General features: G+C 42.2%; 1 protein-coding gene across 2 annotated transcripts in view; it reads right to left on the reverse strand.

The window, feature by feature from the left end:
- LOC131224791 (carotene epsilon-monooxygenase, chloroplastic) overlaps nucleotides 1-18,297 on the reverse strand; it is an 81,164-nt gene extending 62,867 nt beyond the window's left edge. For both annotated transcript variants that reach the window (XM_058220179.1, XM_058220178.1), the window contains exons 1-2: nucleotides 17,805-18,297; nucleotides 5,299-5,595 (exon numbers count right to left, since the gene is read on the reverse strand). In XM_058220179.1, coding sequence (XP_058076162.1) covers nucleotides 5,299-5,595; nucleotides 17,805-18,290 — 783 coding nt within the window. In that variant the 5' untranslated portion in view covers nucleotides 18,291-18,297. The remainder of the gene's footprint in view (nucleotides 1-5,298; nucleotides 5,596-17,804) is intronic.
- Nucleotides 18,298-18,523: the final 226 nt, after the last annotated feature.

Here is an 18,523-nt window from a genome sequence, read left to right on the forward strand (position 1 = left end):
CAAACTAGATGAGAGTGAGAGGATCCGCCAGCCCCAGCAACGCAATGCCACAAAGGATATCTTGCTTCTGACCTCTCTTCAACATTTGAGACAGTGCCTCGCCAACGATAAGAAATAGAAAAGGGGAGAGGGGGTCCCCCTGCCGCAACCCTCTCGAGCTTTTAAAAAAAACCTCTGGGGGATCCATTTAGAGTTATGGAAAAGTAGGCCAACCCAATGCAAGCAGTGATCCACCTTCTCCATCTAACCCCAAAGCCCATCCGAGATAGCACATACAGAAGAAAATCCCAATCAATATGATCCTAAGCCTTAGCAACATCCAACTTACAGAAAACACCTTTAGACTTAGACTTATGACAAGAATGAAGAACTTCATTGGCGATAAAAGCTCCATCCGTAATCTGTCTGCCTTTAATGAAAGCATTCTGATTGCGCGAGATGAGATTCCCGATAACTTTTGAAAGCCGAACAGATAAGATTTTCGCAAGAATTTTATAAGGGCTCCCAATCAGACTAATCGGTCTGAAGTCAGAAAAGGAGGAAGCACCCGCCACCTTAGGAATAAGAGAAATGAATGTGGCTCCGAGCCCTTTCGATAATATGCCTCTAGAGTGGAATTCCCGGGCGAACAGAAGGACATCATGGCAGACAATCTCCCAAAAATTGTGGTAAAAGCTAATCGGAAATCCATCTGGGCCTGGAGACTTATCCCCTCCCAAAGCATCTACAGCAGCCTTGACCTCGTCTTCAGTGAATTGGGATTCTAACAAGTCAGCATCAGCTACCTCCAATCTACCGAACAAAATATTATCTAATTGCGATCTGATCCAATTATCAGCCGACAGAAGATCTTTAAAATGCGAAATGGCGAGGTCTTCAATCTCCTTTCTATCCTCAATCCTATTCCCATTATCGAATATACTGAGGATGGCCTTAGAACAAGAATGCATATTGGCCATATTATGAAAGAACTTGGTATTTTTATCACCCTCTGCAATCCATCTAACTCTGGATTTAATCCTCCAAGAAGCTTCATCTTCTAGGGCTTTGTTCGAAAGATCCTGAATGATGCTAATGCGCCTAACCAATGACTCTTTCGACATTAGAACTGCTTTGGACTCCAAGTCCATGCTCTGGAGCTCGGAAAGGAGAGCTTTGACTTCGGCCTCTCTTCTGAATTTCCTGATGATGCCATTCCTTAAGATTGGATTTGAGAAGTCTGAGTTTGCAGAGCAGTTTGTGGCCAGCATAACCCTCCACCTGGAAAGACGACCACCAATCAATAATCTTCTGCCGAAGACCCTCTGACTGGAGCCAAGATGAATTGAACCTAAAAGGTTTCGGACCCCAGTGGTCTTCCTCCGCACATAAAAGGATCAGGCAATGATCTGACGTAGTTCTTGGCATGACAATTTACTTAACAGTCGGAAAAGTCTCGATCCATTCAGGAGAGACGAGGAATCTATCCAAACAGGATTGAATAGGAGACGAATAGGAGACGCACGGCCATTGGACTAGGTGAATCTACCTCCCAAGAGTGGCAGATCAATAAGTTGTTCTTGCTGGATCCACTCGGAGAAGTGAAGCATAGCAGAGGAGGGCCTTCTACTTCTGGAGTGTTCCTCCGCAAATCGCGTGACATTGAAGTCACCAACCACACAGGATGGCCCTGAATAGGACTGTCTGGCCTGAGTTAACTCATCCCAGAAATCTTCCCTAAGAGAATCACTGTTAGGCCCATAAATAACAGACACAAGACATTGAACGGAAGAAGACTTATCTTGGAGAGTAACCATCAACGAAAAGGTGCCTCTGGATGAAAAGAGGAGATCCCACTTGGACGATTTCCAAGCGATCAAAATCCCGCCTGAGCTCCCAACCGCGTCCAGAGATAGCTACTTGGCATCATTTGCCCTCTACAAGGTAGCCAACAGATTATCCTTGAAGCGAGAAACCTTAGTCTCCTGAAGACACACTACATCTGGATTTTTTTCTGCAAAAAATCTATAATTTGGATGTGTTTGGATCTGTAGCCTAGACCCGTAATGTTCCAAGAGATTATCTTCATTGGCTCACTACACTTCCCCGATTACCCTGTCTCCATGATTTGGACATTGAAGCTAAGATAAACCCTAGATTGGCTTCTAGACGTTGCAACTCGCGGCTACTGGAGATCTTTGCTAGATGTTTTACTGAAGATCTGCACTTCTCGATGGGTCTGCCTCTGTTCTCTATGCACTGAAATAAAGCAATGTAATCCTCCAACCTATCCCCAAAGGATAGTCTGAGAGACCTCCCCACCTTTCCAATGGCTTCTTTTATCCATCATTTCTTCTGAATCTTGGGTAACAGATCGGATCTATTCCTTTCCGATGGCGGCGGCTCAATTTGAGTATCAGCAATCATCTGCAGAGGTTCCACCATTAGGATGTCATTAGACAGGTTGTCTTGGAATAGCGTGATCAGACCCGTCTCTAAAGGATCAACAGATGGGATAGAGGAATTAGAAGGGGAAAAGGGAGAAGAGGGCCGGGATTGAAACTCTGAGAATCGTTCAGCAGAGTCGACATCAGGATCGGACAACGGACTCGGATTGGAAGAAGGCAAGGGAGTGAGAAGGAGATTAGGTGTTTTAGGGGTGGGAGAATTGGAACGATAGGAATGAGACTCGCAGGATGGAAGCCCAAGATTAGACGAGGTGATGGCTAAAGGGATAGAAGATGATGTGGGAGGGATGGTTGGATGGACGGCTGAGAGAGAATCATCAGGAATCGGGTCCAAATCTGAACAGGAAACACCGCACAGATATCGCGGAGAGATAGCCTGGATGTCTGCCACCTGTCCAAACGCTGGGCGCGAATATCCGTCAACATGCTTCATGTGTCCCACATTGCGTGACGAGGAGGGAGAGGTTGGCAGGCTATTAAAAGCCTCTGATACAGAACAATGAAGTAGCCAGGTAATAGACAGACAGACTGTTATTATCTCCCGGGTAATCAGCTAGTTGCATGACCTTCGACTCCTGCGTCTCTGCATGCACGCCACGCGTCAACGGCTTTGTCCCCATCATCAGGGCGTTCGACAAACGAGGAGAAGCAGGTACTAGAGAAGGCGGCCGAGACGGTAGAGAGGCTCCACGTGTCTCCCTGATAGCTGGGGAGCAGTCGAATCGTCTACTGGCAGCAGGAAGACTGTCAGGCTTCCGCAACGGTGCTCCACTGGACCATGGGGCTTGTGCACTTTCATAAGGAGGCGGGTGGTGATTCTCCGTCAACTCCGCCGGGGGACCTTCTCTGATTCGTCATATATCACCCCACCGAGGGAATGGGACGTCCTGAGCTTCCATGAACACCAGAAGCTGCAGAGAACGCTCCTCGACGACCACCTTCACCGACAAAGGCGGCACAGTGCCCTTCTTCCTTCTAACTCTGACTCTGATGACTCCGATCTCCTCACCGAGCTTCGTCTTCGCATCCATTTCGAGATACGACCCAAGATAGGCAACCACAGAGATTAAAAAAAAAAAACCCGTCATACCATAGTTCCAACGGAATTCCCTAGACTTGAAACCACACATTCTCCATACCAAAGATGGAGAAATCATCCCACTTCATAACTCTGGCCACCGGCCCTCCCGAATGAAGATGGCCTGCCATAAGCAACATTTCCGAATTAATCCCAGGACACATCTTAAGCCAAAGTTCATTGTAGCCCAACGGTTTAATGTTATAGTTCCCCAGACGAAATCCCGTTGTTTCTACTATCCAATCCCTCACCTGCGACATAGAAGCACCTTCGTTACACACAATGACTATCGAATCCTTGAGATCATCCTTAGCCCTACAAAAGTTCACCATATTAACAGTAATGGGGGTGTCCATCTTAGAACAAAAAGGATCAGAGTCAGCAGGTAGGGACGTAGGAGTTGGAGATGGATCGGGCAAAGGGGAAAGACTGAGAGGGCTAGCCTGAGCCGGATGGTGATGAAGAAGAACTTCCTTAAAAGAAGGAGCCTCTGACACGATTAGACGGGGAAGGGGAGGTGGACGGGGAGGGGGAAGGGGGAGGATGGGCTTGAGGCTATGAATCGGCTAGTTCCAAATTAACCACTTGCTCTAAAAGCTCGAACTGTTAAAGTATGGCGAATTAATCCCTTTATCTCATAGCCCAGGCCCCACATCGCATGGGTTAGGACCTTGGCTGAACCCCCTTCATGGGCCCCAAATCACATGGGCCGCCCACCCTGAGTGTGTCCACGCATCCCACGGGCTACCCCACTCAAGCCCATTGTGAAATGCGCATTAATCACCCCCGGTGAGGAGTCTCGAACACGAGACCTCCCCCGTGGGCCCCAAATCACATGGGTCACCCACCCCGAGTGTGTCCCCACATCCCACGGGCTACCCCACTCGAGCCCGGTGTGAAAATGCCCCTGCATTATCCAGACCACCAATGTGATTCTCCAAAGACAAAAAAGTCCATGGACCTCAAGTTAGTGGACTTGCCCTACTTGGCCTGGACTCAATGCGGCTCTTAGCATGCTTAACCATAATGAACTCTAACACCAACATGATACCCATGAAACTGACTTGCTCTTATAATTGTCACAGACTTGTTATATCCATGGCCCCCTTACCCGTGCAACACTCACACAATGCCCCATAGCTACCAAGTGCACAAGTGAATGTTGTGCCAAAGAACTTGGTTAGATACTGAAGAAACACAATAGGGAATGGAAAAGAACTTGCAATGTACCAAGAAAAGAAGGTTATTACTCTTGAGGTGTTCCTGAGGAATCTGGAGCAATGAGTCCAAAATGAGGAGAGCTCACCTACATATAGACCATAGACTTGGCATTCATTAGATGATCTAACCCCCTAAAACTTCTAGACAACAATGCACAAGTCTAGCTAAAATTACCTAAAGAACTCTAAAATCTTCCAAAGATCTCCACACATTATTACAAGGGTCAATGTGCTCAAGAGTCTTCTACGCTCCATTATGTACAAGCCTTCCTACAACATACATGTAGAACTAAAACTGGATAATTTCATGGCCATATATAGAGAATCAACGTATGATGAAGGAAAAAGCAATAGAGATTAAAAACCATAGTAAATGTGTATACCATAACCCAGAATTAGGCAATGTAGCTCCAAAACATCTACTTTGTCAACTATAAACATGAAAATCACTCAAGGTTGTAAACTCCAAAGCTTTTTATTTATGACTTCTTAAAATTTGACAAATATGTCAGGGAACAAACGAAACAAGAAATGAATTTTCGTAAAAACCTGCCTTCCAATATGGCAGAATGTCAGTGGAACGGGCCTCTGCCTCTTTTAGTGCAGTGTAAACTGCATCAATAACGGGGCTATCTGAAGTAAGTGAATCAAAATTGTAGTTGAACAATGACAAACCTATCACATCTAAAGTTAATTGAGAAAATCTTTCCTCCATGTTCACCGCTGCACCACTCAAGGCATCTGGCTTCAACTTCTCCACTAATCTCTCAGCACATTTGCAGAACACCTTATCAACTATCACAGACAAATATTTTTTGTGAAGAGATGGAACAACAGCCCTACGTCTCACCTGCAACAAGTCAACTGTGTTACTGAAAAAAGGATAACCTGAAGGTAGATAAGATGAATCAACATGGTAAGATAAAATAGAAGATACCATCTCAACTACATTAACATCTACAGCAATGCAATCGAATCAGCTTTAAAAAAAAAAAAAAAAAAAAAAAAAAAAAATGAACTACTCATCAAATGGACTATAAGAATAGTTTAGAATAACACGCGGCAGAAACAAACAATGTTATCAACTTTTATACCAATTGACAGTAACAGGTAAAAAGTCAAAAGCAGATCATACATGTCATTAGGACCCTTTCTTCTCTATTCATCAGAGCGAGCCAACGATAGAACACACTAGTATTTTTACAAACCTTGAAGGAAACATAGATGAAAAAGTAATGGTAAATGATAAGTTTAACTAGCTGACAAATATAGTGGTTAATCTTAGAAACTATCCTTTCGGTGACTGTACTGAATTCTTCATTTAGGACCATTGTTTGCTGAAATATCACAGTTGAGTAGTTGAAAATTTCCATAAGTTGGCCATTATATGTGAATGAATACATAATAGAGAAATCCACACTTTCAAAGACCTCTGTTATTTTTTCTTTTTCTTTTTTTTATATGGATCACTTACAAACACCACTTCAAAATACTCCAGTACCATGGATTCCATATTCTTTATAGCTCTACTAATGCACATACATGGAACAACTTGTGATGACTGTAAATAAGTGAGACATATTATGTCCACAAGACAACATCATTCATCATAAGCTCTTGCAACTTGTCAGAAATTAACAGAGTTCCTCAAGCATACTTGCTAGAAATTAAATTGGGCAGCAGAAACATGCTTTTTAATTCTCAGATTTGTGTCAGTTAGCATAATCCAAAGATGTTCAAAATGGAAACTGGTTAGAGACAACTTGATATTTGGACACAAATTAGCTGGCCAAAATTTGTTACTCAGACTAGTCAACCTAGTGACTTGAGAAATTTTCATAAATTTTGATCAAACATAATTGAAAACAGAAATAGATGAAAATTGGGATAGGATAAGAAATTACACAAATAATAATTATTATTATAAGAGTTTCACAGTTTTTTTAAGAGAACATTTATATGCATTAAAGCGATGCCTCTGGTTACATGCAATAGAACTATAATCATCACTATCATCATCATAGCCATGTCCTGGTTATCTGGGGTTGGCTTCACAAATCCTATTTAAACAGGAATTCTCATGAATGCTTGGTCACAATTCGACAACAAGCTTCCTACCTAACATCAACCTTGTTGGAGTGATAAAGTCCCTTGATATACATTGATACAACACACTCTGATAGCTTAAGCTTTTAGAGTAAATGGTTGTTTGACATGGCATCAGAGCGGAAGGTCCTACATTCGAATCTCGAGAGCAGCAAATATGCCTTGCTAATATATTATTCTCCGACAGGGGGGTCAGGAAAATCAGGTCCAGCCCAGGGACCGGGAAATCAAGCCCGGCCTATTTATGGTTTGAGTGTCCCTCCATCCTTGTCGGTATGTTCCCGTGCGGAGTTCCCACCCCACACATGCGTGGGGGTGTTGGAGTGATAAAGTCCCTTGATATACATTGATACAACACACTCTGACAGCTTAAGCTTTTAGAGTAAATGGTTGTTTGACAAACCTTCCTTTCACTGAGCTGGTAATAGGTTGGCGAAATCACTACAAGGCAAAGATGAAATGCATTATTACTATCGTTGTCATTATTATTATTATTTAGACAATCAAAATGACATTGTAACAAGTTTTTCTCAAAAGTAGTAAACCAAGACTGTCTTCAATAGCCATCGAAGTTGCAACTACTTTCAAATGATAAATTGATCAAGATGGTCAGAAGCAATGCCAAAGCCATAGACACAACAAATTATTTGGACACTCATACACCGGCTTGAAATCAAACTCCCTGGAGTCATGCTGAGATGACTCAACCAAGTTGGTATGTAATCTGGATTATTACTTCTTATTCCTATCATTGTCATAATTATTATTTTAGACAATCAAAATGACATGGTAGCAAGTTTGCCTCAAAAGTAGTGAACAGAAACTGTCTTCAATGCCATCAAAGTTGCAATTATTTTCAAATGATAAAATGATTAGATTGTTAGATGCACCATCAAAGCCATACACATAACAATATAACATATTTGCAATGGTTTGGACCGTTATCTCCACTGGCTTGAAATCAAACTCCATTAAGTCGCGCTGAGTTGACGTAACCAAGTTGGTATGGAAATTGGTTGAGTTTGGCTAAATATGGGTGAATTCTTGTCCTTAGTTTTTTTTTTTTCTAAGGTTAATGGAATTTTATTAGAGGCCTGCACACAACAAGCGAAACATGAAAAGAATACAAAAACAAGAAAACAAAATACCCACACAGGACCACACCCAAACTACCCCTTACAACCGGCTAATTTCCAAGCCAACCATTTAACTTAGTTCACTATCGCCTCAACTAATCTAGAAGAGTCTTTAAAGCGACACCTATTCCTCTCACTGCATAAAGACCACCCATACAGCAGGAAGTGCCATTAGCCAAGAAACTTTATTTCTGCTACCCCTGTGGCCTCTATGCCATGCCCAAAGGAAATCTCTAACCCAACCCAACATCACCCAAGTCAAATCAAAATCCACCAGAAAATGATACCGCACAGAGAGGGTGAAAGGGCATAAGATAAACAAATCGTCAATCGTCTCGTCGTCTTGCAAACACAGGCAACATGTGTTTGGAATAGGCATTGAACATTTTTGAAGATTATCAATCATGAGCGCACATTTCCTTCCAACCAACCAAGTGAAAGTTGTGGCCTTAGGCAGAATGCCATAGAACCAGAAGTGGTATGCATGACCCCCTTGAGATTGAGAATCGTCGGGCCTGATTAAATTGTATAAGGATTTGACCAAACATTGACCCAAACTATGTGTAGACTAGATCATGGAATCAGCAACCCCCGTGGGATGAATGTTTTGCAGCCGGCCCAAAAGTCTAATAATCTCACATCCAAGAGAACCCATCTGCAAGGTGAACCCAGGCCACGGCAGTGCCACAGACAGAGTAGTTGCTAATCACTTTTAGATCTTCCGCAAGAGCGAGATGGGCCAAATTAGGAAAATCAACATGAAGAGGAGAGTCACTGCACCAAACATCATCCTAAAATTTGATTTTGGATCTGTCCCCAATTGCAAAAGAGATCCCTAGCCAAAACTTATCCCTAACTGACACAACCGCTTTCTAGATGTTCGACACTCTGTACACGGAGGACCTCCTCGTTTCCCACGCACCATCCCGCAAGCAATATTTAGAAGCGACACTTTGGGCCAGAAGCTTTCTTCTTCCATTCCAAACCTCCGCAACCATTTACCAAGAAGGGCCAAATTCATGTCGCCAAGATTCCTCAAACCTGCCCCACCTTGAGACATTGGCTTGCAAACTTCCTCCCATTTTAGTAAGCAGAACTTATTGGTGTCTTTAGAACCCTTCCAAAGGAAATCCCTTCTGAGTCTGTTAAGCCTTTCCCGAACCGCTTTCAGACACTTAAACAAGGACATGAAAAACACTAGCATATTGGCTAAAGTTGTTTTGATAAGGATTAATCCGCCCCGTAAGGAGATGCAACGACTTTTCCACTTTGAGAGATTCTATTCAACTCTTTCGATCACCCTATCCCATAGGTGAATGGCTGGTTTGCCAATGCACAACGGGAGACCCACATACGTGGATGGGAATGAACCCGCCCTACACCCTAAGTATGATGCAAACACCTCAAGTTTAAAGAGATTAATCCCCAACGTTTCGCTTTTCACCCTATTAATCTTCAAGCCTGAAATTGCCTCAAAGCAAATCACCACTTTCTGCAAGTCCTTTATCATTGGAACCTCTGCTTCGCAAAAGATGATTGTGTCATCTACAAACTGCAAATGAGAAATCATGCTTCCTATATTGGCCCCCTAATAAGGTCTTCCTCTTGGGTTTTGGCAAGCATTCGACTAAAAGATTCCCCTTTCAGAAGAAACAAGTATGAATAGAGAGGGTCCCCCTACCTAAGGCCTTTAGAAGACTTAAAGAAGCCTTTGGGGGAAACATTCACAAGCACTGAAAATGAAGGCAAAGAGACAAATCTAAATCCATTTCCTCCATGTTACTTTGCAACCAAATCTACCCAACATATAGTCTAAGAAGGCCCAGTCAACATGGTCATAGGCTTTCAACATCCAACTTGCAAATAATGCCCAACTTCTTCTCCTTGAAGCGGGAGTCAATGCACTCGTGAGTTATAAGCATTGTATCAAGGAATTGTGTCTCTCCCACAAACGCCCCCTGATTTATAGAAATAACGCTTCCCAAGACTCCTTTGAATCTCAAAGCAACCACCTTCGCCAAAATCTTGTACGAACTCCCTATAAGGCTTATTGGCCTAAAATCTTTAAGGCCTTCCGCTCCTTCCACCTTGACGATTAAATCAATAAAAGATGCTCCTAATTCTTGAGGTATCCTCCCATTTTTGGAAAATTCGAAAATAAAATCCATTACATCCTCCTTCACAACATTCCAAAAAACCTAAAAGAATGTCATGGGGTAGCCATCGAGACCTGGGGCTTTGTCACTACACAGACTGTTAATTGCCTCTTTGACCTCAAACTCAAATGTTGGCCTTTCTAACCACTCGGCCAAGTCTTCCGATATGCATTCGAAACGAAGGTAGACACCACGGCCGAACCCGGTCTTTTTTGGATAAGAGCTTTTGATAATAGTCCACTATTGCCTTGCACACTTGTTTCTTCTTGTCAAATCGAGATCCATCCATCGTCAAAGCTTAGATCGAACCCTAGCAGATGTCATGCCGTGAAAGAACCTTGTATTCTTGTCACCCTCCTTCAGCCAAAGAGCCCGTGACCTTTACCTCTATTTAATTTTCACCATTCCTAGAAGCTTCTCATACTCAATCAAAAGGGCAGAGCGTTTCTTAAACTCTTCAGGGATCAGATCACCCTCTCCTTCCTTCAAATCCAAATCATGAAGCTCATCCAAAATTGTAGCCATCTTAACCTCTTTAGCCTCGAAAACATCCCTATTCCATGTCTTCAATTAGTCCTTCAGAAGCTTCATTTTTTTATGAAGTCTAGATTCAGCGGTCCCATTCACCTATACACCTCGTTTGGAACTTGGATTTGGTGGTAAATGAGTGTATTTCAAATCCAAATAGCTGCTTTTTGCATTTGGCAGCCTTGGCTTTGGAGGTAAATCGAATCGGAGGTATTTCAAATCCACCATTTTAGTGTGTGTTTTGAAATCTCAACAAAATGTTGAGATTCCGTCGTAATCCAAAGGAAATGCCTTTGTTGCCTCACTTTTAAGGGCAAGAGAGTCGCACACGTCACAAAAGTGTCTCTAGGCTCCTAATCTACTGGACACATGGCAGGTTGATGATAACCCAAAACAATCCAATTATCGGCTGCAACACTAAAATCAAATCAATAGAATGATCTGAACCATCTAAACGTTGGACATCTAAATGGACAGTTAAAAGATATCGATGATTCGCATGTTTATGATCCTTGCATTTGTGGCCCACCTAAGGATCGAAATTTCCTCTCTATTTTTGCCAAAATATACATTTTAACAGGCTTATTACAATCATTCTATCAAATATCACATACATATACTAATTTGGTATATGAAAGTTGATTTAATTAATCGAATCTAAGCCCTATGAATATACTGAAGAATTCCAATGCCCGCCAAATACAAGCTCCAACATGGAAGATTTGGATTCCAATGTATTTATACCAAACACAAATGAGGATTTGAAATCACCTTGATTCCAATGTAATTGTCATATGGATTCCAATGCATTCCAAATCCAAGCTCCCAAACGGGCCCGTGGAGACCTCCACCAATTCTCAACCAAATCGGTAAAGCCCTTTGTCTCCAACCATGCCAATTTAAACCTAAAGGGCTTTAAGCCCTAGCTTTCAACCTGCACTTGAAGAAGAATGGATCTACGATCTGAAATAGATTTAGGCATTCCGTAAACCTAAACAATGGGTAATTTGTCCATCCATTTTGGGGAAGCAAGGAATTTGTCTATTATTGATACAATGGGGACTTAGCCCCCAACATAGAAATGTCCACCAAGTCGAATCTCTGAAGCCACTCAGTAAATTCCTTCATGCATCTGGTTAAGCAAGAAGCTGGAGATAGTCCATATGTGAATCGAGAGATGTTAAAATCCCCTCCTGTACACCATGGGAGACCCCATTTTGTTGGAATCATCATCATCTCTTCCCAAAAATCAGCCCTATGATCATATTTACACAAATCGTACACCCTCGAGAAGAGCCATCTGAAACCAGTAGAAACTTCAACCAAAACTGTTGAAATGGAATACTAACTGCACCAGTGTTCCTCTTTCTTCCAGATATCTGCGTTCCATGCCTCCAGGATACCTCCTGAGGAACCTTGAGCATCTAGAGAAACAAAAACCTTAAACTTCTAGCCTCAAATATATAATTGGGATCAGACTTAACAAATAACAAGAGCCTGGTTCCTTGAATTGTAATTATTTAGGCTTTGGATTTCCTGCAAATTGCCTTGATTTGGAGTCATTTTTACCTACACCCCAATCCCCTCACGCTCCAACTGAGAATACTAATTGGAAAACGAACCTCTCCCTTCTACCCTTCACTCGACCTGCTACCCTGCTCCTAGCCTCATAGTTGATCGTATAAGGTAGCCTAATCAATTCCCTTCGACTTCTTAGATTGCACCTCTGAGAGTGTTTAATGACTGAAGGATCTCTCTGTTCAATCAATTGGATCAATGCATCATTCACTTAGAATACATTCCCAACTTCCTCCCCACCCTATCGATGGCATCTTTCATCTAATCACGCTACTCATCCGACAGGCCTTTATTGATTGATTCACCTACAATTAACATAACCTCTCTAACATGCAGTCCATCATATATAGAGGTGAGCAGGATCCGACCCGACTCATCGGATCCAACTCGACCGAACCGATCGGATCCGATTCGACCCGAACCGAAAGCCAGGGTCGGGTTGGATCGAGTAGACCCACTCGGATCCGATGCCAAACCGAGTCGAGTTCGGGTCATGTAATAACTTGATCCAATCAGATCCGGAATCCAATTCAGTCAGATCTGGTCTGGTCCGATCCGATCCAAACCAGAATCGGGTAGTATAAAGTCAGATTTTACTCCCTTTTTTTACCTTTACCCTTCTTCTACCCGAACCCTAACCCTACTCGCAGCCCGAGCCGACTTCCTCTCCTTCCCTCCTCTCTCCTCCTTTCTCTCCCTATTTCTCTCCCAATTTCCATCCTCTCCTTCTCTCTCCTCCTTTCTCTCCCGATTTTCCTCCTCTCATTCTCTCTCCTCCTTTCTCTCTCCCTCTCTCTCCCGACTTCCTCTCCTTCCCTCCTTTCTCTCCCTCTCTCTCCTGATTTCCCTCCTGTTTCCTTCCTAACACCAGAGTCTCCGACTCGACTTGACTCAGGCTGGTCGAAATCGACCGGACAGACTCAACTCGATCCGAGTCGGTTTCCCTGACCGAGTTGGACTCAGTTCGGGTCAGGCCAGCAAGGAATTGGTTCGGATCGAGTCAGCCCTGCTAGACTCTGTCCTAAATCGAATCGAGTTCGGGTCAGGTACTTACAAAAACCGGAGCGAGTAGAGTTGGACCTAATCTAGTCCGACTCAACTCGATGCCCACCTCTAGTCGTACAAAATAAAAAATAATAATAATAATAAACACAAAAAAAAAAAAAAAAAAAACATTGGCCTGCCCTCTTTCCATTGCAGCTTGTAACGAGGTTACATCCAACATCTCCATAACCTCATCCCCCAAGGAACCCCCTTCCCTGATTCCTGAGGATTCTTCTTGTGGTAGGGCCAACGTCATATGTTCTTCTTTAAGACCAACCCTTGTCGAATAAAGTCTTTTTCACATCGGGGTGGAGTCACATCCCTCACCATTTATGTAAGATTTTGATCGTAGTGGTCAACATTCTCCGTCGCCCTCAAAGAAGAAGAGTAAGGTAAAGAATTTTTTTTGAAGAGAACCTCATGCGGGCCTCCTCTGTTATAGGGGAGAAATAGTTTCTTACCAAAGCGAAGAAGAGTAATATCAAGAGGCGAGTCACATGCAAAGGCTGCTTCTCGTGTGGTGCCATTGACACGTCTTAGGACTATTGTCAGGGAATAAACACATGTAGAAGATTGTGGCACACCATCGAACCATCCCTCATTACAATCATGCTAGTCTTGACATGTGGCAGGAGAAGACAAAGCCTTCGACCCAACAGGCCCACTTACCTTTCCACATTGCTCTTTCTACAGTGAGGAGGGGACATCCGTTTCTTTAAGAGAATGTAAAGTTGCCTCATTGAGGCCACACATCACCGACTCGTTACCATGAATAGAGGTTTAGGTTTGGGTTGAGACCACGCCCTGCTGCATAGCCGCCACTTTCCCTAAGCCAAGGGGAGGGACGTAGCTTCATACCAAAGTTGACTCCGAACCGACCCCATTACTTCAAATAGATTCAAATCCGCCACACGTGTTGATAGAGCTCGCACGGATGATGAATCTTTGTCGTCCAAAACGTAATTGCAAGGTGCCACAGCCTCAATCAATACTTCCACAGAACATCTAATTTCTCCCGATGGTCGAGAACGCTCCACCTGTGCCGTCTATCTCTCCTCGTTCATCTAGGATGCACACAACATTGCCTCTCCTTTCAATGCTCCATCTTTCCTGCAATCTCGACAGTTGCCTTCTCTACGGCTCCACTCCCCTTACCTGCACAGCAAGCCCCATGAAGCTTCCTTTTTTCCACTTTCATCCGAAGAGAGATCTCTCCCACCCTAGGAGGAATGAATTCCAGTGTCGGCGTTGCTCTTTTTCTTCTAATACACAACCAAGCGGCATTGATTTCCTCCCCAGCTTCAATTGCTTCATCGATGGCCATAACCTCACCTATACATCCTTTAAGAACTAGCAAGAATTCTTTGTTCCACAGTTCGATTGGTATCCCCCAAATCAGAAACCATCTAATCTCACTTCTAAGAGGAGATTCGTCCTCCCACCTTCAAATCGATACAATCGGATCATCATTGAACATCACAATTGCCATGATCATTTTATTGATATTAGTCTCTGGTTTCACCGAGATACACAGATTTGTGGCCGAGAGCAGTTTGATCTTGTATTCCCAATCGTCCAATTTCCAGTAGGCCTTCAAGCAGACCCTCATCTGTGAGAGTAGAGCCCCTTGCTTTGTCGATGCCACGACAAACCATTGGAGCCAGGATTTCACTTTCTCCACCATAGACAAGTCAACGCAGATCTCCATTCTCTCTGCCACGGGATTCTTCCATACCCATCTTTCTAAAGTCGGGACCTCCTCTTCTGCTCCTATCACCTTTACATTGTCGTTTGTCTGGAGTTCAAGCATCCTTTTACCAAAAACAACCTCTGCATACGAGACGGGCTTTGCCCCTGCTGCCAACTCACCATTACTCGTCTTTAGTTACAAGAATTGTTTGCCCAAGTGTTGGTCCCACTTTAAACTCCTACTTCCACTAACAATTTGTCGAGAGGAATCTATGCATTTTGCCTTTGTTGTCTCGTGTATGTGTGCACCTTTTTCTATGATATGCAGCATTCAAGGTTTGCAATTCAGTATCGTATCAACCGAAATGGCCATACCGTATCCATATCGGCATAATATAATACCAATACAGGTCCATATCGGGATGTGCTAAAAAAAACCCGACACTGATATTTAGACGGCATATCAGTCACAGCTAATATACATATAAATGTCATGTGAAAGTTATGTTTTCCACTCCTTTCCTATTTTCATTCTTCTTTTGATTTTTCTTGCTCATGGATTCTTCTATGCCAATTTTTTACCACATTTATACTTGTTTCAAAGATCAAAACAAGGGACTTGAGCTCAAATTGATGATCGAACGTTTGGTGATCGATTTATGAAAAATTAAAAAATGGGTAAAAAAAGCTTCTTCTTTTGTTTAATATTGTTGTAATCATGTTGAATCAACATAATAACCCTAAATCGATCAAATCATTCTTGATCTGTAAGCAATTTGGGGATATTTGCATTTTCTCTCGATTTTCATTAGTTCTTTCAAAAAATTTACCAATTTTCTTCCTTAGAAAAAAAAAAAAAAAAATCTCAAATAATTCTTGTAGTGATGTTTGAAGACAATGTTACTACTATATATGTATAATACTTTCCTTGCATAAGTCTCTGACAACTTTTCTTTCGTACTTTAGAACCAATTTTTTGGGCATTTTCTGAATTTTTTTATTTTTCTGTTTTTCCAAAATAAGTTTAGCGGAATGATAGATTTAGGTAAATCTATGTTTTCTTCATCATAGATCTACCATTGACTACTAGAGTTTAATTAGAAATGTATTTTTTGGGCCATTTTTTGCCCTTTTTATTAACACTTCATTGGGTCACTTTTAGCCATTTTTGCGCAATTTTCTAAAAAAAATATTTTTTTACCAAAATTAGTTTAGGGGAATGATAGATGTAGGTAGATCTATGCTTTTTTAACATAGATCTACCATCTATGTGCTAGATTTCCATTATGTGTGTATCAGTGAGTCACTTTTAGCCATTTTTGGGCAATTTTCTGAATTTTTTATTTTTTTTCCAAAATTAGTTTAGGCGAATAATAGATCTAGGTAAATCTATGTATCTTGAACATAGATATACCATCAATGTGATTGATTTCAATTATGTCTATATTTTCAAGCCATTTTTATCCTTTCTCGGGCAATTTTCTAAAAAAAAAAATTTATTTTTTCCAAAATTCATTTACAATTGATATAACTAGACATAGATGTATGTCTGCACATACATCTATGTTTTCTAAACATAGATCTATTATTTTTATACAGATTTTAATTATGTGCATATTTTTGGGCCATTTTTTTCCATTTTTGTCATTGTTGGGCAATTTTTCAACAAAGAAAACATTAATTGTTTAATTATTATGGTTTTTATATTTTGTGTTTTACTTTACATCATGAATATATAATCATATTAGTAATATTAATATAAAATCAAATAACTTCATGTTATATGCATAAAAAATTTACAACCAAAAGACTCAACATCACAACGTACAACAAAGCAACCCTATAGAGATGGATATATCATATATCACATATATCACAGTGGGCCCCACATTTTTTCCCTCGGGATTGGAGATGGATAATTTCAAAAAGTGCATGTCACCATCACATTGGGAAGGATGCAGTAATTACCAATGAAAGTAATAATTGCTTATTTACACTGATGTACAAGGGAAATTGAAAAACCAAACAAGCCCTATGATGAATAGAAAGAATCACAATTCAGTTCAGGTGAGCATCCAAATGCACCTAACTACATTGGTATCTTGAAATGGTTTCCCTAACCACTCGTCTGTCATACTTCTTCCCAGCCCTCTATGACCCCAAGAAAGAATCTTCTGATATTCTCGGCTCATAACAATAACCCCCTACCATCATAGTTAATGAATGAAACCACATTCTTGAGGTCCCTCTACTTGTCGTTTTGCTGACGATCACGTCCTTATCAATCTTCGAGTCTTCCAAACATCATCCCCAAGGACTTAGGGAATTTCACTGGGCTGAGCCAGACCAAGGATCCGATACCCCATCCCACCTCACAGCATTCTCAGACATTTGATTTGAATTTTGAACAGCTAGGAATTTTCTGTAAACCATGCAATTGATGGCCACCAATCAAATAATCACGATTGTCCTATCAGTGTGAATTCTGAGCTATACTTCATCCACAATGTGGCCATGATGCAAATGGTCTGGATCGTATGACACATTTGCAGCAAATGATTTTCCACTAACCGCACACAATAGATCAGCCCTTCAAGAATAGATTAGACTAACAGAAATCTGTTGACTACCGAAAGAGGGTAGTCCACTGATTCCCTTCAGCTGAAGTAATGAAGACCACCTGTTTGTTGCGTGGATCCCACTGCTAAATGGACCTCATACAGATTACAGCCATACACCAAGAATAGGATGAGAATGATTTGAATCATCATAACTTTGTGAATGTGGAGGGAGAGACAGAGAGAGGAGAGAGAGACGCCTACCGTCCAGAGAGAACCTTCAGCAATGGCGAAGCCAGAGCCAAAGAGGAACTCGGAGACCTCAGACACGAGGCCCTTGTGGTACATCCCATAGTTCTTAAGGACATGCTTGGCAATGGCCGGGTCGCTAACAACAACGAAGTTGCGGGGCCCAGCAGCGAGGCGGTAGATGGGGCCGTATTCGTTCATCCATTTGAAAAGGGGGAGGAAGAGCGCCCCGCCGAGGAGATTTGAGACATCGTCTAGCTTGGAGTTGGCGATGGGGATGCCGGAATCATCGCGGGTCAGGGATCGGGTTATGGAGGAGAGCCAGTCGGGGCTGACCCACGAGCCATTGGCGGAGCTGCTTCCCTTCTTCTTGCTGGAAGAAGAGTCGCTTCCAAGAGAGAATCTGATGATGGGGCGGAGACACGAGCGTTTTGGAAGGCATTGGTTTGGAGATTTGAGAGGAGATAAAATTGGAAAGAGAGAGATGGCGGAAGCAGCCATGTATGTGTGCGTGAAGGGGGGGCGAGGAAGGGGGAGGAAGAGCTCCTACAGTCAGTGGTGGAAATGGAAATTTGGTTGGATTAGATTTTCTTTTTTTTTCCTTTTTTCTTTTTTACCCTTTTTTCTTTTTTAGAAAAAAAAAAAAAAAAAACTTCGATACGCTGTGATTGACGATACAAATCACAATCAAATGGCAGGCGCAGTATGACCGTGGGTCCGTTTCTATCTGACGG

The sequence above is a fragment of the Magnolia sinica genome, chromosome 14 (genome assembly GCF_029962835.1).
Source record: "Magnolia sinica isolate HGM2019 chromosome 14, MsV1, whole genome shotgun sequence".
Taxonomy (NCBI): Eukaryota; Viridiplantae; Streptophyta; class Magnoliopsida; order Magnoliales; family Magnoliaceae; genus Magnolia; species Magnolia sinica.